This window comes from Lissotriton helveticus, chromosome 1_1 (assembly GCF_964261635.1).
Source record: "Lissotriton helveticus chromosome 1_1, aLisHel1.1, whole genome shotgun sequence".
In the NCBI taxonomy this organism is placed as follows: domain Eukaryota; kingdom Metazoa; phylum Chordata; class Amphibia; order Caudata; family Salamandridae; genus Lissotriton; species Lissotriton helveticus.
The window spans coordinates 1919035756-1919061659 of NC_136057.1; the positions used below are offsets into that span (position 1 = coordinate 1919035756).

At 44.2% G+C, this 25904-nt stretch overlaps 1 protein-coding gene across 1 annotated transcript in view; it reads right to left on the reverse strand.

Annotated features, from left to right (window-relative positions):
- Positions 1 to 25904, reverse strand: part of LOC144765937 (uncharacterized) — a 277263-nt gene that overhangs the window by 128261 nt on the left and 123098 nt on the right. Inside the window, exons 7-18 of the mRNA XM_078650341.1 lie at positions 7153 to 7219; positions 5723 to 7055; positions 5228 to 5677; positions 4778 to 5182; positions 3923 to 4732; positions 2978 to 3877; positions 2528 to 2932; positions 1628 to 2482; positions 1433 to 1582; positions 1223 to 1342; positions 728 to 1132; positions 83 to 682 (exon numbers count right to left, since the gene is read on the reverse strand). Coding sequence (XP_078506467.1) covers positions 83 to 682; positions 728 to 1132; positions 1223 to 1342; positions 1433 to 1582; positions 1628 to 2482; positions 2528 to 2932; positions 2978 to 3877; positions 3923 to 4732; positions 4778 to 5182; positions 5228 to 5677; positions 5723 to 7055; positions 7153 to 7219 — 6500 coding nt within the window. The remainder of the gene's footprint in view (positions 1 to 82; positions 683 to 727; positions 1133 to 1222; positions 1343 to 1432; positions 1583 to 1627; positions 2483 to 2527; positions 2933 to 2977; positions 3878 to 3922; positions 4733 to 4777; positions 5183 to 5227; positions 5678 to 5722; positions 7056 to 7152; positions 7220 to 25904) is intronic.

Sequence of the window (25904 nt, forward strand, 5' to 3'; positions counted from 1 at the left end):
TTATGACCATGTATATGAACACCAGGGATCTCAATGCTGGGAACATTTTTGCCAGGGACAGAAATACTTTGAATCTCAACACCTGGAACATTTTTGCCCGGAATGTGAATTTCATGTATCTCAACACCTGGGAGATTGTGACCCGGGATATGCATTCCAGGAATTGTAAAACCTGAGATATTGTGGCCGGGGATATGAATACTGGGTATCTCAACACCAGGAACATGCACACCTGGTATATGAGCGCTTGGGATCTCAACACTGGGAGCAAGGTGACCTGGAATATTGATGCCTTGGATTATAACACCTGGAACATGTCTACCAGGGATATGAATAACAGGGATCTCATAACCTGGGACATTGTGTCCTGGGATATGGATACCAGGGATTTCTACATTTGGAAGATTTAAACCTTGAATGTGAACACCAGGTATCTCAACACCTGAGACATTATGACCTTGTATATGAACACCAGGGATCTCAATGCTGGGAACATTTTTGCCAGGGACAGAAATACTTTGAATCTCAATACCTGGAACATTTTTGCCAGGAATGTGAATTTCATGTATCTCAACACCTGGGAGATTGTGACCCGGGATATGCATTCCAGGAATTGTAAAACCTGAGATATTGTGGCCGGGGATATTAATACTGGGTATCTCAACTCCAGGAACATGCACACCTGGTATATGAGCGCTTGGGATCACTACACTGGGAGCAAGGTGACCTGGAATATGGATGCCTTGGATTTCAACACCTGGAACATGCCTACCAGGGATATGAATACCAGGAATCTCATAACCTGGGACATGGTGACCTGGGATATGGACACCAGGGATTTCTACTTTTGGAAGGTTTATACCTGGAATGTGAACACCAGGTATCTCAACACCTGAGACATTATGACCTTGTATATGAACACCAGAGATCTCAATGCTCGGAGCATTTTTGCCAGGGACAGAAATACCATGAATCTCAATACCTGGAACATTTTTGCCAGGAATGTGAATTTCATGTATTTCAACACCTGGGAGATTGTGACCCGGGATATGCATTCCAGGAATTGTAACACCTGAGATATTGTGGCCGGGGATATGAATACTGGGTATCTCAACACCAGGAACATGCACACCTGGTATATGAGCGCTTGGGATCTCAACACTGGGAGCAAGGTGACCTGGAATATTGATGCCTTGGATTTCAACACCTGGAACATGTCTACCAGGGATATGAATACCAGGGATCTCATAACCTGGGACATAGTGTCCTGGGATATGGATACCAGGGATTTCTACATTTGGAAGATTTAAACCTGGAATGTGAACACCAGGTATCTTAACACCTGAGACATTATGACCATGTATATGAACACCAGGGATCTCAATGCTGGGACCATTTTTGCCAGGGACAGAAATACTTTGAATCTCAATACCTGGAACATTTTTGCCAGGAATGTGAATTTCATGTATCTCAACACCTGGGAGATTGTGACCCGGGATATGCATTCCAGGAATTGTAAAACCTGAGATATTGTGGCCGGGGATATGAATACTGGGTATCTCAACACCAGGAACATGCACACCTGGTATATGAGCGCTTTGGATCTCAACACTGGGAGCAAGGTGACCTGGAATATTGATGCCTTGGATTTCAACACCTGGAACATATCTACCAGGGATATGAATACCAGGGATCTCATAACCTGGGACATGGTGTCCTGGGATATGGATACCAGGGATTTCTACATTTGGAAGATTTAAACCTGGAATGTGAACACCAGGTATCTCAACACCTGAGACATTATGACCATGTATATGAACACCAGGGATCTCAATGCTGGGAACATTTTTGCCAGGGACAGAAATACTTTGAATCTCAACACCTGGAACATTTTTGCCAGGAATGTGAATTTCATGTATCTCAACACCTGGGAGATTGTGACCCGGGATATGCATTCCAGGAATTGTAAAACCTGAGATATTGTGGCCGGGGATATGAATACTGGGTATCTCAACACCAGGAACATGCACACCTGGCATATGAGCGCTTGGGATTTCAACACTGGGAGCAAGGTGACCTGGAATATTGATGCCTTGGATTTCAACACCTGGAACATGTCTACCAGGGATATGAATACCGGGGATCTGATAACTTGGGACATAGTGTCCTGGGATATGGATACCAGGGATTTCTACATTTGGAAGATTTAAACCTGGAATGTGAACACCACGTATCTCAACACCTGAGACATTATGACCATGTATATGAACACCAGGGATCTCAATGCTGGGAACATTTTTGCCAGGGACAGAAATACTTTGAATCTCAACACCTGGAACATTTTTGCCCGGAATGTGAATTTCATGTATCTCAACACCTGGGAGATTGTGACCCGGGATATGCATTCCAGGAATTGTAAAACCTGAGATATTGTGGCCGGGGATATGAATACTGGGTATCTCAACACCAGGAACATGCACACCTGGTATATGAGCGCTTGGGATCTCAACACTGGGAGCAAGGTGACCTGGAATATTGATGCCTTGGATTTCAACACCTGGAACATGTCTACCAGGGATATGAATACCAGGGATCTCATAACCTGGGACATTGTGTCCTGGGATATGGATACCAGGGATTTCTACATTTGGAAGATTTAAACCTTGAATGTGAACACCAGGTATCTCAACACCTGAGACATTATGACCTTGTATATGAACACCAGGGATCTCAATGCTGGGAAAATTTTTGCCAGGGACAGAAATACTTTGAATCTCAATACCTGGAACATTTTTGCCAGGAATGTGAATTTCATGTATCTCAACACCTGGGAGATTGTGACCCGGGATATGCATTCCAGGAATTGTAAAACCTGAGATATTGTGGCCGGGGATATGAATACTGGGTATCTCAACACCAGAAACATGCACACCTGGTATATGAGCGCTTGGGATCTCTACACTGGGAGCAAGGCGACCTGGAATATGGATGCCTTGGATTTCATCACCTGGAACATACCTACCAGGGATATGAATACCAGGAATCTCATAATCTGGGACATGGTGACCTGGGATATGGATACCAGGGATTTCTACATTTGGAAGATTTAAACCTATAATGTGAACACCAGGTATCTCAACACCTGAGACATTATGACCATGTATATGAACACCAGGGATCTCAATGCTGGGAACATTTTTGCCAGGGACAGAAATACTTTGAATCTCAACACCTGGAACATTTTTGCCAGGAATGTGAATTTCATGTATCTCAACACCTGGGAGATTGTGACCCGGGATATGCATTCCAGGAATTGTAACACCTGAGATATTGTGGCCGGGGATATGAATACTGGGTATCTCAACACCAGGAACATGCACACCTGGTATATGAGCGCTTGGGATCTCAACACTGGGAGCAATGTGACCTGGAATATTGATGCCTTGGATTTCAACACCTGGAACATGTCTACCAGGGATATGAATACCAGGGATCTCATAACCTGGGACATAGTGTCCTGGGATATGGATACCAGGGATTTCTACATTTGGAAGATTTAAACCTGGAATGTGAACACCAGGTATCTTAACACCTGAGACATTATGACCATGTATATGAACACCAGGGATCTCAATGCTGGGAACATTTTTGCCAGGGACAGAAATACTTTGAATCTCAATACCTGGAACATTTTTGCCAGGAATGTGAATTTCATGTATCTCAACACCTGGGAGATTGTGACCCGGGATATGCATTCCAGGAATTGTAAAACCTGAGATATTGTGGCCGGGGATATGAATACTGGGTATCTCAACACCAGGAACATGCACACCTGGTATATGAGCGCTTGGGATCTCAACACTGGGAGCAAGGTGACCTGGAATATTGATGCCTTGGATTTCAACACCTGGAACATATCCACCAGGGATATGAATACCAGGGATCTCATAACCTGGGACATGGTGTCCTGGGATATGGATACCAGGGATTTCTACATTTGGAAGATTTAAACCTGGAATGTGAACACCAGGTATCTCAACACCTGAGACATTATGACCATGTATATGAACACCAGGGATCTCAATGCTGGGAACATTTTTGCCAGGGACAGAAATACTTTGAATCTCAACACCTGGAACATTTTTGCCAGGAATGTGAATTTCATGTATCTCAACACCTGGGAGATTGTGACCCGGGATATGCATTCCAGGAATTGTAAAACCTGAGATATTGTGGCCGGGGATATGAATACTGGGTATCTCAACACCAGGAACATGCACACCTGGCATATGAGCGCTTGGGATTTCAACACTGGGAGCAAGGTGACCTGGAATATTGATGCCTTGGATTTCAACACCTGGAACATGTCTACCAGGGATATGAATACCGGGGATCTGATAACCTGGGACATAGTGTCCTGGGATATGGATACCAGGGATTTCTACATTTGGAAGATTTAAACCTGGAATGTGAACACCAGGTATCTCAACACCTGAGACATTATGACCATGTATATGAACACCAGGGATCTCAATGCTGGGAAAATTTTTGCCAGGGACAGAAATACTTTGAATCTCAACACCTGGAACATTTTTGCCCGGAATGTGAATTTCATGCATCTCAACACCTGGGAGATTGTGACCCGGAATATGCATTCCAGGAATTGTAAAACCTGAGATATTGTGGCCGGGGATATGAATACTGGGTATCTCAACACCAGGAACATGCACACCTGGTATATGAGCGCTTAGGATCTCAACACTGGGAGCAAGGTGACCTGGAATATTGATGCCTTGGATTTCAACACCTGGAACATGTCTACCAGGGATATGAATACCAGGGATCCCATAACCTGGGACATTGTGTCCTGGGATATGGATACCAGGGATTTCTACATTTGGAAGATTTAAACCTTGAATGTGAACACCAGGTATCTCAACACCTGAGACATTATGACCTTGTATATGAACACCAGGGATCTCAATGCTGGGAAAATTTTTGCCAGGGACAGAAATACTTTGAATCTCAATACCTGGAACATTTTTGCCAGGAATGTGAATTTCATGTATCTCAACACCTGGGAGATTGTGACCCGGGATATGCATTCCAGGAATTGTAAAACCTGAGATATTGTGGCCGGGGATATGAATACTGGGTATCTCAACACCAGGAACATGCACACCTGGTATATGAGCGCTTGGGATCTCTACACTGGGAGCAAGGCGACCTGGAATATGGATGCCTTGGATTTCAACACCTGGAACATACCTACCAGGGATATGAATACCAGGAATCTCATAACCTGGGACATGGTGACCTGGGATATGGATACCAGGGATTTCTACATTTGGAAGATTTAAACCTATAATGTGAACACCAGGTATCTCAACACCTGAGACATTATGACCATGTATATGAACACCAGGGATCTCAATGCTGGGAACATTTTTGCCAGGGACAGAAATACTTTGAATCTCAACACCTGGAACATTTTTGCCAGGAATGTGAATTTCATGTATCTCAACACCTGGGAGATTGTGACCCGGGATATGCATTCCAGGAATTGTAAAACCTGAGATATTGTGGCCGGGGATATGAATACTGGGTATCTCAACACCAGGAACATGCACACCTGGTATATGAGCGCTTGGGATTTCAACACTGGGAGCAAGGTGACCTGGAATATTGATGCCTTGGATTTCAACACCTGGAACATGTCTACCAGGGATATGAATACCAGGGATCTCATAACCTGGGACATTGTGTCCTGGGATATGGATACCAGGGATTTCTACATTTGGAAGATTTAAACCTTGAATGTGAACACCAGGTATCTCAACACCTGAGACATTATGACCTTGTATATGAACACCAGGGATCTCAATGCTGGGAACATTTTTGCCAGGGACAGAAATACTTTGAATCTCAATACCTGGAACATTTTTGCCCGGAATGTGAATTTCATGTATCTCAACACCTGGGAGATTGTGACCCGGGATATGCATTCCAGGAATTGTAAAACCTGAGATATTGTGGCCGGGGATATGAATACTGGGTATCTCAACACCAGGAACATGCATACCTGGTATATGAGTGCTTGGGATCTCAACACTGGGAGCAAGGTGACCTGGAATATTGATGCCTTGGATTTTAACACCTGGAACATGTCTACCAGGGATATGAATACCGGGGATCTGATAACCTGGGACATAGTGTCCTGGGATATGGATACCAGGGATTTCTACATTTGGAAGATTTAAATCTGGAATGTGAACACCAGGTATCTCAACACCTGAGACATTATGACCATGTATATGAACACCAGGGATCTCAATGATGGGAACATTTTTGCCAGGGACAGAAATACTTTGAATCTCAACACCTGGAACATTTTTGCCAGGAATGTGAATTTCATGTATCTCAACATCTGGGAGATTGCGACCCGGGATATGCATTCCAGGAATTGTAAAACCTGAGATATTGTGGCCGGGGATATTAATACTGGGTATCTCAACACCAGGAACATGCCCACCTGGTATATGAGCACTTGGGATCTCAACACTGGGAGCAAGGTGACCTGGAATATGGATGCCTTGGATTTCAACACCTGGAACATGCCTACCAGGGATCTCATAACCTGAGACATGGTGACCTGGGATATGGATACCAGGGATTTCTACATTTGGAAGATTTATTCCTGGAATGTGAATACCAGGGATCTCAACACCTGATATATTGATCACTGTGTTGAAAATTTTGGAGCTATGGGCCGTACTGCCAGAGATTTGAGTACCTTTGGTATCAAGACCTTTGATTTGAATGCTAGGGCTATGATTTCTGAGACTGTAATTGTCTGTGATTATTTCAGCCTGACTTATAGATGGGGATTCAGATATCACAAAGGATTGTGAGGAAGTTCCAAAGGTATTGCTTTTTACTCCATTCCTTGTGGACTCCTGGTAGCTGGCCTGTCCTGGCCTCTTCTCCACTCTTACTGTTCCCCCATCCTTTGTGAGTTTTCCAGAATGGATGGCTGCCTGGCAAATAGAAGATTCCTGAAAGAGATGGATTTTGAAATGCAGTATAATGTTTACTTTTTGACTTAATTAAATTGATGCCTAAGTAAGAGATACACATTTTCATTGTACTTACTCCAGTATAAATATCAGTACCCCACACTTTACTTTCCTGAGTCAGACATCCATCTGGGCAGAGAACTCTGAAATTGGAGGAATATATAAATATTGGTCATCTTTTCAGCAGTAGGTTGTTATGCCTGGTTTAATGCACAGCATATAAGTGGATGAAATATTATGTCTTCACTACAACATTACTATCAAGTCATATTGGAATTTCTTTCACAGCTTATTGCACCACTATTGACTCCATTAATCCATTTGCTACTTGCCTAGCAAATGGATCACATGTTAGATGATTTCATCATGTACAGATAGCTATGTATAATTTCCACTGCTCTTCTGTTCTTGGTGTTTTAATTCATGTTGTCATGGTGTCATCAGTGCTAGCCCTATGAGTGACATCCAGTTTACCATATGAATTACCTTTAATGAATTTTGATGGTCTCCATTAAACAAGCTAGAATGCAATCCAAAGAAAATGAAGGGAAACAAATATATTTTGATTTCTTACTGTTGGAGTCAATCCAATGATGTTTGTTACAGAATACAGAAGGCAGCGGAAAGATGTTTAATCTAAAATTGTCCTACTTTCATTTTGATGTATAGGAATGCTAGTAGACCTGAACAACCCGAAGTATCGGGTAAAAGAACCTAGCCAAAAGACAGAGATTTCAGAACTCAATCTGAGATTGAAAAACATCAGGAAAGAAAAACTTTTCTTTCTTGAGTCCCCTCACTGACCAGGGTTTCCCCACGGTGACATGCTTCATCATAGGGGCCATCTTAGTCCTCTACGGACTGAGGCTTGCTACGACTTTTAGAATTATGAAGGAGCACTGTGGTGAAAACTATGCATAGTGCAGACAGTGTAATGGAGTGGGATAATGTGAGTTAAAAATACCGAGCTAGTTGGCAACATAATTTTATTCTTGCTCCTAGTTGGTATAGTCTAAAAAACGGGGTAGAACGCTGGAAGACCTAGCTATAATGGGTTAGGTGTACCTAGCAATTTGTCAACATGTTTCGAGCATTCCCCAAGCTCTTCGTCAGGACTACACAGGAACCATCCCTGAGTACGCCACTCCTAGTTAACAGGAGAAAAAAGTTTTTCTTTCCTGGTGTTTTTCAAACTCAGATTGAGTTCTGAAATCTTTGTCATTTGGCTAGGTTCTTTTACCCGATACTTTGGGTTGTTCCGGTCTACTTATGTTTGGAGGATGGACTTAGCCTATATCTCTACCACCCCCCTTCTTTTTGAAAACTAGGAATGCTAGTAAACATGTATCATGTCTTATTCCTTTTATGTACCCCATCCTTGTTTGTTTGGTTTACAGACATGTTTTAATGTTTAATTGTTGTAAGGAAGTGGAGTAGTTTGTAGTCAGGCTTGTTAGGCTTCACTATGCAATACACTCACAATACCCCAAAAGAGGTTCCTTTTCATTCATACTTTTAAATCCCTAGCTGTGTCCTAGTAGGGTAGCACAGAGCACTCAGGCTTTACTGGAGGAACATGTGTTAAGCATTTCAGAGTACCAACATGGACGAGAAGTAATTGACACCCTCACAAGAATTCCGACACCAATTTATAAAAATAGAATGGATTTTTATACAAATTTAGACACCATAACAACGAAAATCTGAGAAATATTACAGAAGCCATGGACTTTAAAAGGAAAAATAAATCACTGGAATTCACTACTGCAAAACATTAACAATGCAGTAAATGGAGAAACACATTAATGACAATCAAGACCAGTGGAAACCTCTAAGGGTTAAGGAGAAGTGGGTGTCAGGACCAGGCCACGTCAGTCAGCTGAATTTTACCTGCCTTCTAGCGCCTTGGTGCAGAGTTGTCCAGGTTGCCGTTGGTGCTGAAGTGATAGCAAGCAACAGGTTTGCTGGTTTTACTGCTTAGACCGTGCTTGTGACTAAACGGATGCAAAAACCTGACAACGGGGCCTCGTCTGCAGCAGGTTGAAGATGCTGCGGGGTACTCTCCAGTTGTAGCGTCCAACAAAGGGAGTGGTACCCTGACTGGCAACCAACAATCTTTGGCAGCTGCAAGCTCAGCTTGGAGTTACTTCAACGTCCTGAAGTCCAGAGAAAAGTGGTAGCCACTTGAAACTTGCTGGAGGTCAGGACTACATTTCTCACGATGCACTAGACCATTTACTTTTGAGCAATCCCTTGGTGGGCCGGATGGGCAGTGATTCTTTGCTTCAGGGAGTGTGTTTTACCTGCAGGCTGTAGGGGACGAGTGCCTTTAGTCCAATGGTGTTCTGGAGTTGCCTTTGGCTCTCAGAGGGGTCCACTTTCCTGGGGAACTACTCTTAGGTCGGAATGAGTTGTAATCATGCAGTTTCAGGGTGGATGCCTCAGGTGCAGAGTATCTCGCCTTTGTTTTGTGTAGGTTCTGAAGTCACAGATCCGGATCTCTTCTTTGTCCTTGGTTGCAAGTTGAATCAGATTTGAGGTTCTGGTGCTAGGAGTGCCCCTTAAATCCTAGATTTAGGGGGTGGGGCCAGTACCCAGTGGGCTACTATCCCTAGCGACTAATCCTCCCCTGAGGGTACCACATTGGGGGGAGGTGTGCCACCTTCATTCGCTGTAAAGACCAGGAAGTGCACCCTAAGGGTGTGTCTAGCATTATGGGGGTGTACACCTCTTGACTACCTAATTTTCCCACCTTTCCAGGAGCAAATGTGCCTGGGGCAGGGGGTTGGCTGTTTCCTCCTCTGGGAGACGGACTGGATACATATTGGAGGCTGTGTAAGCTTTGATGCTCACCGCCCTGATGTACCACTCCCTAGCCATCCAGTCAGGGAGGACAGTGTCACCCCTTTCCCGGGCAGACCTTTGTTTCTCACTCCTGTGAGTGTTCACACCCCTTGGCAGTGGGTAAGATTCCTGGCTTTGCAGCAGCAGCTGTAGGCTGCCAGCCAGGGCACAGAAAAGGCTGGGGTAACCAGGCGGGCAACCTCTAAGGTAAACACCTAGGTGCATGTCACATCAAATCAGTCCTTGGAATAAGGGGGGGGGGGTTGATGAGACAAGTTGTTTGATAGCAAACATGATATATTTCAGTTAGACCATAATGGAGCTGGCAACCTCGGGGTGCCCATGTTAGCCTATGGCGGCCTAAGCAAATATTGTACCTACTAATGGAAGGAGTCTACTATAGGGAAAAATAAGCTTGCACTTATATCTCCACACCTTTAATATGATGCACCCTGCCTTCTAGACTCAGGATGCCTACTTTAGGGATGCATGACAGATATTTAAAATAATGATGTGAACATGCCACACATGGGGAGGGGATATTCGAGCTGAAGCAGTTGCCACTGCTCCTGCAGTCTGCAATGGCAGGCCGGCTACCTTATGTTTACCTGGGTGACTCAGGTTGGCACAATCAGTACTGCAGGAACTGGTGACCCCTTCCACTCCAATACCCTGGGTACCACTGGTACCACTTACCAGGAACTTATAAGAGGGTTAAAGTCCGTGCCAATCGGGGTTACCAATTCACATACATACATATTTTTTAGGGACAGTGCATTGGCACTGTGGCCTGGTTAGCAGGTTCCAGTGCACTTTCAAAAACCAACAGCATTGGGGTCAAAATGGACCAGGGTAAAATGTGTGTGGGGGAACCTACAAAAAGCCTGTTTCCATACACAACTGTTTCCATACACAACCCCATAGCTAATATGTGAAGGAGACTCAGTCTCACTGTTGGTGAATTTTCGTGACTGTTCAGCAAGGAGGAATGTAGAGAACCTGGCTGAACTTTTGCAGGTTCTACTCTGCCTCACATGCTCCTGTCAGAGTCATTCTCCCTGGGAGGGTGACCCACCACAACTTTCACAGTTCCCCTCTTAAACTAGCCCTTACCTGAAGCTGTGGTTTTACTATTTTGAACTTTAACCTGGGAGTAGTGGAGTACCTACTTCCTCTAACCTTACCTTAGCTATGGCAACACCTAGCTGACCCAAAGTGGTCACGCAACAATCGAGTAACCCCACTGTGACCAACAGGGTCAGGGGGCCCACTTTGCTTCTTCTCACCGAGTTTGGCTTCCATACCAAGGACAAAGTTGTTATAAAGGCAAGCACCCAACAGAGGCTACTGCAGTTGTCAGTGTCTAGAATCCCATCCTGAGATCTCCCCTGACAGGTTTATGAGAAATGTTAGGAGCGCCTGTGGATTATTGGGACCTTTCTAACTTTGCAGAGTGAAGAGCCTCCTGTAGAAGACATACTTCTTCCATTCCTTCTTATGTCACTCCAGGGATGACACCCTGGTTATGAACACTTGCCTGACTCTATAAGACTTCTTGAGGAACAGGAAAGGCCTAGCTTTGGCGTTCTCACTAACTAGAGTAGAAGACCCTTTGCACCCTGGGTCACTTGCTGAGAGGAGCTTTCCTTTTCCACCTGTACCTTTTTTACTTTTCTCGTGGGGCCTAAGTCTCCTATCCTTAAGGATAGGAGTTCCCGGATCCTTACGTTGGGCAGCACTCTGGGTGACTCCCCCATCTGGGATCAGACCAACCTCTTGGAGATGCAATCTAGATGGAGGTCAGGACTGACTACCACTCTATGCCAGGTAAAGGTACCTTCTACTTCTAGGGTGAGTGTTAGAGACCTCCCCGGGGAGTGCCTTTACTTGTCTTGCTTCTCCTGGCAAATACTGGTCTGGGGACACTTACCTGTCCACCACTATGGTGTGACCGGCACCTGTGTCTCTCAGGGCAGTGGTGGGGTACCCATTAACCTTACGGGAAAGACGTGCTGAATACCATCCTCAGGGATCACTAGCTTACCACCTAGACCCTTCATCTGAGGTGTCCTCTTCTAAAGCTATATTGGCCAGCCCAGTGGTAACCTTCCTTTTGGGGTAGGCTGCCTTCCCTCTGTAGTGCCCTGACTGCTGACAATCAAAGCACAAACTGTTGTCCAAGAGTTTCCTGAGACCTGGGTCCCCACTACACTACTTGCTAGAGGTGGGTGGGGGTTTGATCCTCTTATTAGGCTTCCAGTGTTCTGAGGGAACTTCTTTAGTAGCCTTACTACCTCCCTCCTTTGTCTTCTGTGGGCCTGACACGTCCTCCCTAGGTTGAACCTCCTGGGTCTTCTAGGGTACTTGTGTCCTAACCCATTTGTCAGCCATCTTCTGCAGCTCTTTGGGAGAAGGCAAATTGGAATTCACCAAATGTGGATGCAATTTCTCTGAAGTACAAATAGTTAATATGTGATCTTCGTATAAAAATTATAACCATACATTTCTGCTTTTGACCTTTAAGGTTTTCCCTAAACTTCACTCTGTCCTCTTCTGGGATGAATCCAAATCCTTCTATCAATGTATCTTTCATATGCTGATAGAACTCAGCCACTTCCTTATTAAGGGTCAGAAACCCATATCTACCCTTGACTGAGAACAACTCCTACAGTAGGGAGCCCCACTGCTGGTTCCCTATCTTCCTCATTTTTCAGGTCCCATCAGAGGCTGCAAACCATTTATCAATGTAATCCCCATCACTAAACTTGGGGGCAATCCCTTTGGGGAACTCAAGGTCCAAGGTTCCTTCTTTTTCCCTATTTAAATTGCTGCCGCCATTTTCTATGAGCTTTAAGCACATCTTGACCCTTCGTTCTTCAAAGGCCAGTCTCCTTTCCTTAAGTTCAATCTTTACATTCTCTAGTGCGAGGAGATCAAGGGGCATATTATCAAGAAACAGCGTTAACATTATCGCGGCTTTTGCGGCAGAAAACTGCCGCAAATGCGGCGATAATGGGCTTGATATTACCCCCTTGTGAATTCCCATAGAAGCACATGTTCCTGTGTGAACATGGACTTCTATGAGAATTCTCTACGGCGTATTATCAAGCCCATTATCGCCGCTTTAGCGGCAGTTTTCTGCTGCTAAAGCAGCAATAATGTTAACGCCGTGCTTGATAATATGCCCCTAGGTTGTTCCTCAAGGTTTAGTGCTACCTTATCAGTAGGGGGTCTGCTAGAGGGACTTCTGTAAATTCCTGCTGGTGAACGGGGTCTGACAAAGAGTAGAGAGGTGTGTGTAGGAAACTTCCATTTTTGGATGGCCAGCCCTCCCCCTGCTGTCCAGGCCACATGCCAGTGTTCTCTCCCTAAAACTATTATGTGTTAATTGGCAATCTCAATTTACAAGGAAATTACCCCCTTACATTCTCTAGTATATGGTACGAGTGGTAACCAGGGAATGGGTGGTAAAGGGGTCCCCAGGGCTTGCAGCACTGGTTATGCCACCCTGAGTAACCCAAATAAACTATGGAAGGCAGGCCTTCCATTGTAGACTACAGGGGCAGTGCAAACAGCTCGAACTAAATTTTGCCCTCACCATGTGCAGCAAAGTCAATGCACTATCTTTGATTTGTGCCAGTCGCCCCTAAGGAAGCTCACCTAAAGTCCAGGAGGCAGGGTGCAATATATCAACAGTGTTGACATGTTAGTGAAAGATTATATGACTCCATAGTGTTATTTACCATTAAAGGACAAAATACGTGATAGACAGTCCATAGGATAACATGGGATGGCAACAGGGTAAACCCGAGGTTGGCAGCTCCATTATGGTCCCACTGAAATTTAAAATGTTTGTTATCATACAACTTGCCTCATCAAACCCGACTTTATTCTAAGGACGGATTTAATGTGATATGTACCCAGGTGGATACCTTAGAAGTTGCCCCCCTGTTTCCCCTGGCCCTTCCTATGCCCTGGCTGACAGCCTGCACCTACTGCCACCGAGACAGAAATCAGACCCCCTGCCAGGTAGTGTGAACACTCCCAGGAGTCAGAAGCAAAGACCTGCCCAGGAAGGAAGTGACACCTCCCTCCATGACAGGATGGCTAGTTAAGTGGCTTACCAAAGAGATGAGCTTTATAGGTGTGTAAGAGGTGAGAAACACATCTCAGAAGAAAACAATAAGCTGGTCATAATGGGAAGAGATAACTCTTCGTACTCCACAGAAGAATCAGGGAGGAAGCTGAGAGCATTATTATTATTATTATTAGTTGAATTATTTTTAAGTGCATGGCTACCCTTAGGCATCCCAGCGCTACGCAACAACAGACAGACTAGGGTTGTTTACTGCAAGTTCTGAAATAGCCATGTTTTTAAAAGTTTCCTGAATGTGAGGTGGTGTGGTGTGCATCTGAGTTGGGCAGGAGAGAATTTCATTCAATGGAGGCATTGTAGGAGAAAATACGTCCCCCGATCGTACCCCCCTTGTTTTTGGTACCTTGGCTTGAAAGAGATTAGCCGTTCTTAGGTTCTGCATAGGTCGGTGGAACATCAGAAGCGAGTTATTCATTTTTGGGCCTGTGCCCCAGAGCGTCTTGTGCGCAATGCAGAGGGATTTAAACCTTACGCGTTCTGCAATGGGCAGCCAGTGTAGTGCTTTTAATGCTGGTTTTGCCAATTGTCTTCTGAGGGTTTTGTGAAGTAGTCTGCCCGCTGAGTTCTGCACTACTTGTAACTTTCTAATCATGGTGTTAGGAGTTCCTAGATAAAGTGAGTTACAATAGTCTAGCCGGGGGAATATCAGGGTTTGTACCATAGTTCTTCGTGCGGTTTCTGGGAGTAGTGGAAGTATCTTTCTTAGTTGTCTTAAGATACCAAAACAGGTGGCTGCCACCAGATTCCTAAACTTTTGATCCTATCTTTGGGGGTAGGGGCAGGGCCCAGGCAGTTTGGCCAACTTATGTTTGAATGTGCCAGGACGCTCCTTCGCTGGAGCATCTGTGCGCATTAAAAATGTGAATAACATAACATAACATAACATAACATGTGATTCTGTCTTTTTCCACCAAGGATCATTAGCTCAGTCTTCTCCCCGTTAAGCTTGAGGAAAGATTGGTCCATCCAGGTGGCCACCTGTTGTAGGCAGGTTTCCAGGTCGATAGGGCGCCTCTCTGGATGATTGAGGGCTACCACCAGTTGGGTGTCATCAGCGTATGTGACTATCTGAGCTCCATAAGGAAGGACTAGTTGGCCAGTGGTCTCAGATACACATTAAAAAGGGTGGGGCTTAGCGACGAACCCTGGGGGACTCCACAAGTAAGTGGGATCTTTCTTGATGTGTGCCTGCCTTCGAATACTTGGAAAGTTCTCTCTGTCAGGAAGGATTTAAGCCATGAGAGAGCCTTTCCTACTACTCCTATTTCCTCCAGTCTGTCCAGGAGAGTGCTGTGATTTACCATATCATGAGCGGCCTTTAAGTCCAGCAAAATAATTGCTACTGTTCCTCCTAGATCCAGCACTTTCCTCCATTACTGTTAGCAGTGCGGTTTCTGTCCCATGATTAGGTCGAAAGCCTGTCTGTGAGATGTGTAAGATCTCATGTGATTCCAGATAGTTGGAAAGTGCCGTATTTACGTGTTTTTCCAGTATTTAACTTACTAAGGGAAGTAGTGACACCGGTCGGTAGTTGCTCAAGTTCTCCGGATTCAAGTTGGATATCTTTAGGATAGCTTTTACCATCGCGTCTTTCCATTGTACCGGTACTGTCGTGGTGGATAAGGATAGATTAAGAATTTCCAGGAGCACTGGAAGGATAGTTTCCTTAACCTTACTCAACATGTGTGCAGGTGCTGGATCACATGGAGATCCTGACTTGACTTTCACAAAGATTTTCGAAAGGGAATTCATATCCATGATAGGGAGGTTGTCCAGATAATTGGGTATCTCCAGTATAATAACCTGTCTGGGGATAGGCGGCTCCTTCTATTTGGGGGGTTGGAACGTGTTATATATATTAAGTTTTTTTTTGTTGAAACATTCTGCCAGTTCCTTGCATCATTGAGGGGCCCCTTCTGAGGGAACTTCTGGCTGGGGGCAGGTTGAAAGTTTCTTAGCTATTCTAGCTATTTCTCTTGGGGCATTAGCTGCAGCATTAATTTTTTCTTTTAAGTATAGTGTCTGCACTTTTTTTGTTTCAGTTTGGTATATTTTTATTGCCTCTCTATATTTGTGTTTTTTTTCTGGACAGTATTTGCTCCTCCATGCCCTCTCAAGCCTTTTGCAGTTTTGCTTGATTTCACAAATATACGGGGTGTACTATGGGAACCTTTTTTCGGTGGGTCTCCTAGAGCTCCATTTAAGAGGGATTGTGGCATCCAAGGATGCAGTGACCCATTCATTAAATTTATCCCAAGCCGTTTAAGGGTCAGTGCTGCCACTAGGGAGAGACGCTGTCAAGATGTCTGCCCAGATCTCAGGGCTTATTTTTGCCTATGGCCGAACCCAATCCTTTAATGGGCGGTCATTGGTAGGGGGCATGGTAACCTCAAGATCATTGGAACCATAAAATGGTCTGACCAGGGGAGTGGTATGGGATAATTTATAGAGAAATTATTTATGTTTGAAAAAACTGCGTCCAGGGTGTGAACTTTCTAATGGGTTGTGCTGGTTACGTTCTGAGTCAGTTGTAGTGCCTGAAGATTTTGTATAAGGCTGCATGCCTCGCCTTTCTTAGGGCCTTCCAAGTGCGGATTTAGGTCTCCTGGCGGCTGTGTTAGCCCTGGATGACGCTATGTTGGTAAGCGATTCCGTAAACATATTTCATGGGCTAGGGGGTCTGTAAATTAGAATTCCTTATAGTGAGCAGGTGGGGATGAAGGTGAGTACAGAGCCAATGCTCTCACAGTCCTGTTTTATATCAGGCTCAATGCACCCTTTTATTTGGTCTTTAAGAAATATGGCAATCCCCCTCCCTTCCCTGAGTTTCTGTCATTCCTTAGTATATAGTAGCCTGGGGGAGAGCTTGTACCACGTCCGGGTCAGAGTCCTTGTGCAACCACTTTTCTGTCAGAAAGAGAGGGTCAGGCTCTCCCATACTGAGTAAGATGTTAATTTCCCCCTTGTGCTTAGGCAGTGAACGACAGTTTATTAAGAGAAGTTTTAACTCCGGGACCTTTCCTTTATCAGCAGAGACCAACTCAAGTGTCTGGAATTGAAATGTGCAGTTAGGGCAGGTGTGATATCAAGATGACGGGCTTATGCAGTGCCTACAAAGCTCATCTTCAGGCTTCCGGATTTCCATGAGTTGGTGCCTTGTGTATGTTATTTGCCCCATGTTTGATCCAGGAGACTGGACCCTGGTCCGCTGCTCGCGGACAGGCGCAGGCGGGCTGCCATGGGAGTGAAGTAGTCAGTAGCTCTGCCCACTGACCTCTGCCCTGAGCCCCTCCTCTTGATGCTGTTTCACTCAATCATAACACTCCGTGGTGGACCGGAGAAATTGGCGATTTACTGGGAGAAGAAGAGCGGTGACAGTGGGTGAGTGAAGTCTATTAAAAGTTCTAGTTTTTAAAACAAGGATCACCTTTATCCCCGCTTTGGTTTTTCAGTGTGTGATGTTAAAACTAGGGGTGGGCGGAATTTGCAAAGTTGCCTTTCGCAAATTTCCACGAAAAAGCAAGAAATGTCTGCTAAAACGTGAAATTTCGCGTGATTTTGCTGCACCTGTCGAAAGTATCGCCTGTAAAGTGGCGCTACTGTGTTTGCATAGGATACCGCTGCACACTGGCCGTTCACCCAGTAGTCTCCTTGTCTTCATGATTTAGTCTTTCTTCCTGTATAAAAAGAGTGGTGACATTGTGCATAAATAAAGAGGGCAAGGTTGGGGGGGTGGAGTGTGTAGACCTCTGCATGCTGTGTGTTTCACTGTTTTCCATCTAGGTGTGAAGGAGAAGGTGCAAGAGAGCCATGGGGGCATTTCAGCAAAACAGACGCCGCGATGGGAATTGTTCATAAGTGTGAAGTTTAGCAATGAAAAGGCCTTGCCACATCAACCTTCTCGGCCCGGCAGCACCGGATTGACGGATAAGAACTTGAAAAGCATAATTGCCAATTGATGCAGGCGGTTCGGAAAACATCGGTGTGACACTCACCTCAGCTCTGGTGTCATCTTTGCAGTGCATATGTGCACAGAAGAAAATCACAGCTCTGTGGGTTCAGATGATGCTGTGGGTTATGTGTTTGTCGTATAGAGTGCGATAATAAATGTTTTGCGTTTGTATTTTAAGTGTGAATAGTACTTTGTATGTTGGCATTGTGCGTGTTATGTACATGTGGCGTGTATAGTGTTGTGTGTGCGTGCTGTTGCATTGTAATTTGTGGACCCTTCGTGTTTCTGTGAATAGAGTGTGGTGTTCTGTGCGGGTGATGCTTTTTTTCTGTTAGCACTGGGTGAGTATGCCTGCTTGTAAGTTGTATTAGGGTCATCGTGTGTGCAAGTGTCTATGTGGTGTGTGGTGTCTATGTGTATGTTTATAGGGGCTGGGACAAATGTGTGTGTGATTAGGGTGATATGTGTGGAGATCTTTGTGTTCCTTTCAGGTGCTGAAATGTGTGTCAGTTGGCAGAGTGGGCAGTTATATGTTGCTTGTACAGCGTGCTCTGCGTGTACAAGCAAAAGGCGGTGTTTCCTACATGTGCGCAGCTACTTCATGTGTGTGTTTTGGGTGTTCTGAGTGGGTTTGTGGACAAAGGGTACTGCACGTATTCATAGATATACAAAAGGCCCTACGTGCCGGTATACTCTGTGAGAAAATTCACAGCAGAGGCTGTGCGAGTGTAGCAGTTTTTAAAACTCTTACAACCAGAAAAGATGACATCCACTTCTGGGCATTGTCTTTAAAATACCACTGCCATACGGAAGATTCCCCCCCGCCCTATTGATGCTTTTCAGAGGTTGTCAGTACTACTGACTCAGTAGGGGTGGGCGGCAAATTCCGTTCCGCTGTTGATCACGGAAGTTTTGTCATTTTCGCGTTCCGCGCAGAAAGCGAAAATGCCGAAATTTCACGCTTTCCGCTAGCGGAACGGAATTTGCCGCCCACCCCTAGTTAAAATGTGGTGTGCTGAAGGCTATCCAGTCTGTGTCACATCACTTACTCAGCGTTGGCAGCTAGATTCTGTTGGAGCGTGTGCTCTTCTGTGAGATGCAGTGTAGCTGGTTCTAAGGTGTCTGTATCGTCGCATACTGTGACACCACACTGTCAAATGCTACTTGATGAGGCTCTTGAGCTACATGTAACACATGGGTTGCGCACGAAGCGAGAGAGAACAGGATGGTTACCAAATGGCCATGATTTTGTCTTGCCAGACTTTTGCCTCTGGGTTTCCTGTGGCTATCGTACTTGCTTCAAACAGGATTTTAGTGCTGGATGTAGCAGGACACTAGGATTAGCATACAACACTCGGCAACACACAAAAACACATCCAGCCCTGAGAGCCAAAATGTAGAGTGACAGAAGACTTTCACAATCTTGAAAATGCTTTGACACATGACATTTTGGGTCTATCTGCAGGTAGGCAAACAGGAACTATAAAAAAATTGGATAGGGTTGGCCACAGGAACTTTTACCCCATGCTTAGCAAGTGCCTAGGTATCTCCCAAACCTACTAGATGGTGCTAGGCTTAAATATGGCACCCACAATCACCCTCTTAAGACCACATTCTGGACCTGAGGAAGATCAAAAAAGGACTGGATCTGCTGCCTGTGACCAGAGAGGAGCCCTCAAAAACTGGCCTGGTCCCGCTTCCAGCCAGGACAAAGTGGACTCTAAGGGCCATAAGACCGACCTGTTGTTAAAGCTGCAGGATCTCAACAAGCTACAACAGTCCTTTTCTTGCAACTACCCAGCTTACCAATGGCAACTGGACCTGGCCTGAATCTGCTGTTTGGCATACACCCTGTGAGTCTCTCAGTGACCCCCTAAGGTACTAGGAGGGCTTTAGAAGTGTACTCCTATGGTGGATTGGAATTTAATTGACAAAAGTAAGAAGGTAAAATATTTGACTATGATGAACCTGGTTGGTGTATCTGACCAAGCCTCCATCGTTGTCAAGATCCAAATTGCACAAGGGCTCTGGCCTACGCGACCATTGACTATCACTGCCAGTTTATGTTTCCTGGTGCTATTTGTATTTAAACTTACACACTTATTATGTCCAGGTCTGCTTATTGTTTTTTGTTGTTTGGTGTAATTTGATTTAGTACATTTTACTCTCTTTTTCTAATTTAATTTGGGAATTTTATTGATTTGCATTCTGACTTTATTATTGCTCAAATACTTTACATATATTACTAAAATAAGCCTGTATGCTGTGTGCCACAGCTACAAGTGGATTGAGCTCAGATTAAGTTAGTAACTTTGAGGGCTCACCCTAACAAGGGTTCTGATTATTCCTTGAAGAGAGAAGTCTCCCACCCAAATAATATAATTAATTTTTTACAGAGACTATCTCAGAGATCAAGTTGTGATGTGAATTGCTAGTGTGCTAGGAGTGGGCATTACACTCTTATCTAGTTTATTGACTAGCATAGTACCAGAATGGTTAACAGTATTGCTAATAATTGTGGGCTTCTGTGTAACAGTCTCAAGTGATACCATGACTTTATGGAGGGTTTACATCAGATCAAAAATATCAAGACTCTGGCCCATTTTAGTAACTGCTTTCTTGGTCAAATCATCTCCTACTACACAATTTGAGTCCCCTTGCCAATCTATATAATTTAGTAACAAATCACCTCTTGAAATGCTATTGATTCCATGGCTTTGGATGGCAGAGTGGCCAATAGGAGTATTTAGTAATTCTTGCTTACAACAGACCACCCTGTAACCATTCTTGCAGGATTGGATATTGAAGCTCTACCTCTCTCTACTCACAGATTTTTCAGTGTGTCAATACTAACACTATTGGCATGCCCATTCGCTGGTTATGCCTTTTTATCTCATTTAAAGGAGATCTGTAAGTGAGGTTCATATTCTTTTTCACATTTTTACTACCCTGCTTGCTATCTTGTTTGTGACTGCTTATTTGTATGCTGATATATTCCTACATTTTTCAAGTTGTTTTACAATCTTATGTCTCTAGCACTCTTGAGGCTTGAATATTACCTTTTGCCACTCTTTTATAGATGTACCTGACTCTGCTGGAAACATTTCCTAAAAAGTATCCTTCTGATGCATTTCCATTCCATCTGACTGTTGAGTAATCCTCCCAGCAGTGTGTTGTTTCCTGCTGCAGGCATCCTGCAGTCAATTAGCCTCTTCCACTTCCGATTCTTGAATCATGCAGTTACTGGCTCTGCCACCTTGGCCTTCACAGATTCCTTTCCGACTCATCCTCTTCTCTATGTCCTGGGTTTTGGAGGTATGACTTGGACATCACGTAGATACTGCTCTCACTCCGCTTGAGTCCTGCCAAATCCAAGTTCATTTTAGAACACAAGGAAACCCTAAAAAAGGACCTTCGGACCATGGGTTATTTTGATTATTATAGGCAACAGGGGTCCTAGGAAGTTATAATGCAATAAGGAATACTCATATAGACCACAATCAGTACTATATTGTTTTCGGCGCCCAGCCGGGCGTAAAATAATTTATTAAGAATAACATAGAATTGCATTGACCTGAAAGGGGTCAAAGTATAAACAGTAAGATAGGGTGCAGTCCTGTACCTATCCCGCAAGATTGGAAAACCAATAGAGTCAAGTAAGGTAGAAGGGAGGAAAGAGGTTTTTCAGGCAAGAAAAAAGGAGATTTTGTAGAGCCAAGGGTGGCTTGCGATTTCAATAGTAAGTTTCGCAAAATACACCCAACAGTGTCAACAATTGATTATACACATTAGGTCATATGTAACACTGTTTAAAGCGTCGACGTTTCGATCCCTAAGGGCTCTTAATAAAATGGGATCATCATCAGGACAATTTACAATCACTGCCTGTATTACAATACGAATGCCTGTAGGAAAAAGGAAAAAATAGAAACATGAAGTAAGGCATCCGCCTGAATTGATAGAAATTTAAAAACATTCGACAGGGCCCACGTGCTACTTACGGGCCATTTTCTGTTACTACTCGCGGACATTTGACTAATGTGAAAGTGAGTAGTGATATTTGTGTCGTATAAAAGTTTAGACGCAGAGTGAAAACGGCGCAGTGACATGGTGATAAACCTGTGTCAGTGTAAATAATGGTACCTACTTAGTGCTCAATTCTTAATGCGTGTGAAGTGATTCCGTGAATCGGATTAAGGAGCATTGTTGGGTTCATGGTCATATGGTGATAGTGAAGGTGAGTGAGGGCTAAGGGTGGGTTGCAAAAGCACGATTGTTCTAAATTTCTCTTTCCGGCTCTTTGAACTGGATGCTGTATGGTAAAAAACATTACCATTAGCTGGGTTGTGGGGGCAGTGATACCGATGCCAAGGAATCGGGGTGAGGGCTTACCTGGCTACATTTAGCGCAGCCGTGGGGTGGAAGTTGAACACGATGGTTTCTTCCTGTTTTCAGGAGTGGATTACCTCCTTTGTTTTGATCTGCAGTCACAATGCTAAATAACAAGGATCGAAATTAAGACAAGACCATGGACAGAATTATGAGGACGACTGTGCCGAGGTTGAGTCTAGCTACAGGCTTACCTGGCTACATTTGGGGCAGCCGTGGGCTTGGAGTTTTGACACAATAGTTTCTTCCCGTTCGGGAGTAAATTACCTCCTTTGTTTTGATCCGTCAATGCAACGCTAAAAAATAACAAGGATCAAGGTTAGGACCAAGCCTACCGGTGACGGTGGGGTCGGGGTCTGAGCTGCGTTTTGGAGTGAGCTTACCTCGCGTCTCGATGGAGGCGGCGGTGGGGTGGTAGGAGAAACTCGGTGGTCTTCTCCCCCTTCACAGTGGCAGCGCGAATCCGCTGTAACGGAGTGTCTTCTGGGTAAGTTATTTTAAGGCCGGCGAAAAATAAAGGAAGGACTGGGTACAATTTCCTGGTACGTGGCGGCCATATTGGAATGGCAAAAAAGTCGGTATGGCCAAACTACAAACCAGTTATGTTTGCAATCGCCATTTTGGAGTGGTGAAGAACAATTTATAGTGAGTAATTGTGCAGTTTAGTGCTCACAACCGCGAGAGGTGAAGGCCGTCTGTGCCCATCATGCATACACATTTAATTTGGCAGAAAATTAAGATTAAAACGACAATGTTGGATTTTAGTTATCACATTTCCATATTTGCAAGCGGTCTTTTCAGATTAGAGTGATTGAACACAATCGCTTTGGTGGTACAGTTCACCATTCAGAGTGGGCAGAAAGTTAAAAACAACAATGTTGGATTTAGTCATCAATTTTCACATTCTCAAGGAGTCTTTTGATTATAATGATCAAGGAAAGTCACTTGTGTGGTTCAGTTCACCATTCAGAGTAGGCAGAAAATTAAAATTAAAACACCAATGTTGGATTTAGTCAACACTTTTCCAAATTGCCAAAGAGTCTTTTCAGATTATAGTGATTAGGAAAAGTCACTTGTGTGGTTCAATTCGACATTCAGAGTAAGGATGTCCAATCCTCTGTCCGATTCAATCCATTGCGAATGGAGTCTAGCAGTATGATACACTTCAGCTCTTCTTTATTAAGGAGACTGGACATGCTTCCCCCTCTTTGGGGAAGTTTCAGTGCCTTAAGTACAGTCCAACGGATATCATCCTCATCATGGTTGGTTTCCAGAAAGTGTTCCACCAGTGGGGCATTTGGCGTACGGCATCTGATGCGGCTCCTATGCTTGCAGATCCTGGTTTTGATTTTTTGCGATGTTTGCCCAACATAGTTTTTGTTGCAGGGGCATTGGATCAAATAGATAACATTGGTAGTGTTACAATTTGTAAGTGTGTTACATTTAAAGGTGACATTATCAAACACAAAACTTTTCCCTTCAATTTTTAAGTTACACACTGTACAGCCACCACATTTAACATGTCCAACAATGGGGGACAGACCCCACGCTGACTCAAGAGTGAAAGAATGGGTAGGACTGGGTAGTGCTGCGCGAACCAGGTGGTCCTTTAAATTCTTACTCTTTTTGAATGCAAACAATGGGCGTTCGATGTCTAGAATTCCAGCATTGATTACTGGCCAATGTCTTAGAATCATTTTTCTCAAGTTGTTAGAAATGGGGGAGAATGTTGTCACACAAGCTATCCTGTCCATGTTTTTCTTTGGGTTTGGGACAAGAAGCGTTTCACGTGGGCGGTACCATGCCCTTTTCAGGGCGTTTTTGACTATTTTCCTTGGGTAACCCCTGTTTTTTAGTTTGTTGGCCAGGGTAGTACTTTCTCGGAAGTAATCCTCCTTATGGGAGCAGTTTCGCCTGATTCGCAAGAATTGGGAAAATGGTAAGGAGTCCCTCAGGGCCCTGGGGTGATTACTGGAGTACTCTAACAAGGTATTTCTCTCTGTGGGCTTTCGATAAAGCTTCGTCAATAGTTCGGCTTCCTGGTGGAAAATTGTCAAATCCAGGAAATCTATAGAGTTCTTGTCAGATGTTGAGGTGAATTGGAGTCCCAAACAATTATTGTTCATCCAGTGTAAAAAGTGGCGCAGTACATTGACGTCTAATCTCCATATCATGAAGATGTCATCAATGTATCTGCGCCACATGATGACACCAGAGAAGAAGGGGTTGGAGGGTACAAGTATTGTCTGTCTTTCTATTTCGTCCATAAATAATATGGCAAGGTTCGGGGCAAAAATAGCGCCCATAGAGGTCCCCTTGATTTGCTGGTAGTAGTGACCTTGGAATGTGAAAAAATTCTTAGTCAAGCAGAGTTCTAATAGCTTACAAATGAACGATGTTGGAATAGCATGTGGGCGGGGGCGGCTATCTAGAGTTCTCTGTATAACCAATAATGCCGCTGTTTGTGGGATATTCGTATACAGTGACTCCACGTCCATGGTGCACAAGGTATCGGTAAGGGGATTAAAGGGATGGTGCTCGATCAGGTTGATCATGGACATGGAGTCACATACATAACAGAGTGTCGAAGGGACAAATTCTTTTATGAAGAAGTCGACAAAGGCTCCTAGGGGTTCCAATATGGAACCGCAGGCAGAAACAATTGGGCGGCCAGGAGGGGTACTGAGGTTTTTATGAATCTTTGGTAAAGTGTATATTACCGGGGTTCTTGGACTTTTCACGTTTAGATAATTAAATTCTTTTTTAGTCAGGAAGCCTTCCGATACTGCCTCAGTTGTTATTTTTTGTATTAGTTCCTGAATGACCTTGGTCGGGTTGGATGCCTCAGATAGTGGTCTGTGTTGTCTAACTGTCTTTGTATCTCAGCTGTGTAAGCGTCAAGCTCCTGTATAACTATTCCGCCCCCTTTGTCTGCACTTTTGATCACTATTGAATCATTATTTTTTAGAGAGCTAATAGCCTCTTTTTCTCTCAGTGTGATATTATATGGTATGAACTTTCTTTGTTGTTTCATATTCGAGAGGTCCTTAAGTATTAGTTTTTCAAATGTAGTGACCTATGGCGGTATCATACTAGCCGATGGTAAAAAGATTGAAGGTGGGCGAAAGGGAGTTTGAGCATTTGTTTCCGAGGATGGATGAATCTGGAAAAATGCTTTTAAACGTACTCGTCTAAAGAATCTTAAAAGCTCAGTGTGTAGCTCCATAAAGTTAGGTGCCACAGTTGGAACAAAAGTAAGGCCTTTTTTCAAGAGAGAGAGTTCATCTTGAGCAAGCAGATGAGTGGAAAGATTGAAGATTGGAATGGTGTCTGCTGTGGAGGTAGTCTTTATTACCATTGGTAATAATTGTTCTGTGTCCTCCGTTCCCCTGGCGGATTGACCCATCTCTGGTTTTTTTTGACGCGCCCTCGTTGTGGCGGTTCTTGCCCTTTCTTACCCACCCTTAGCCCTCACTCACCTTCACTA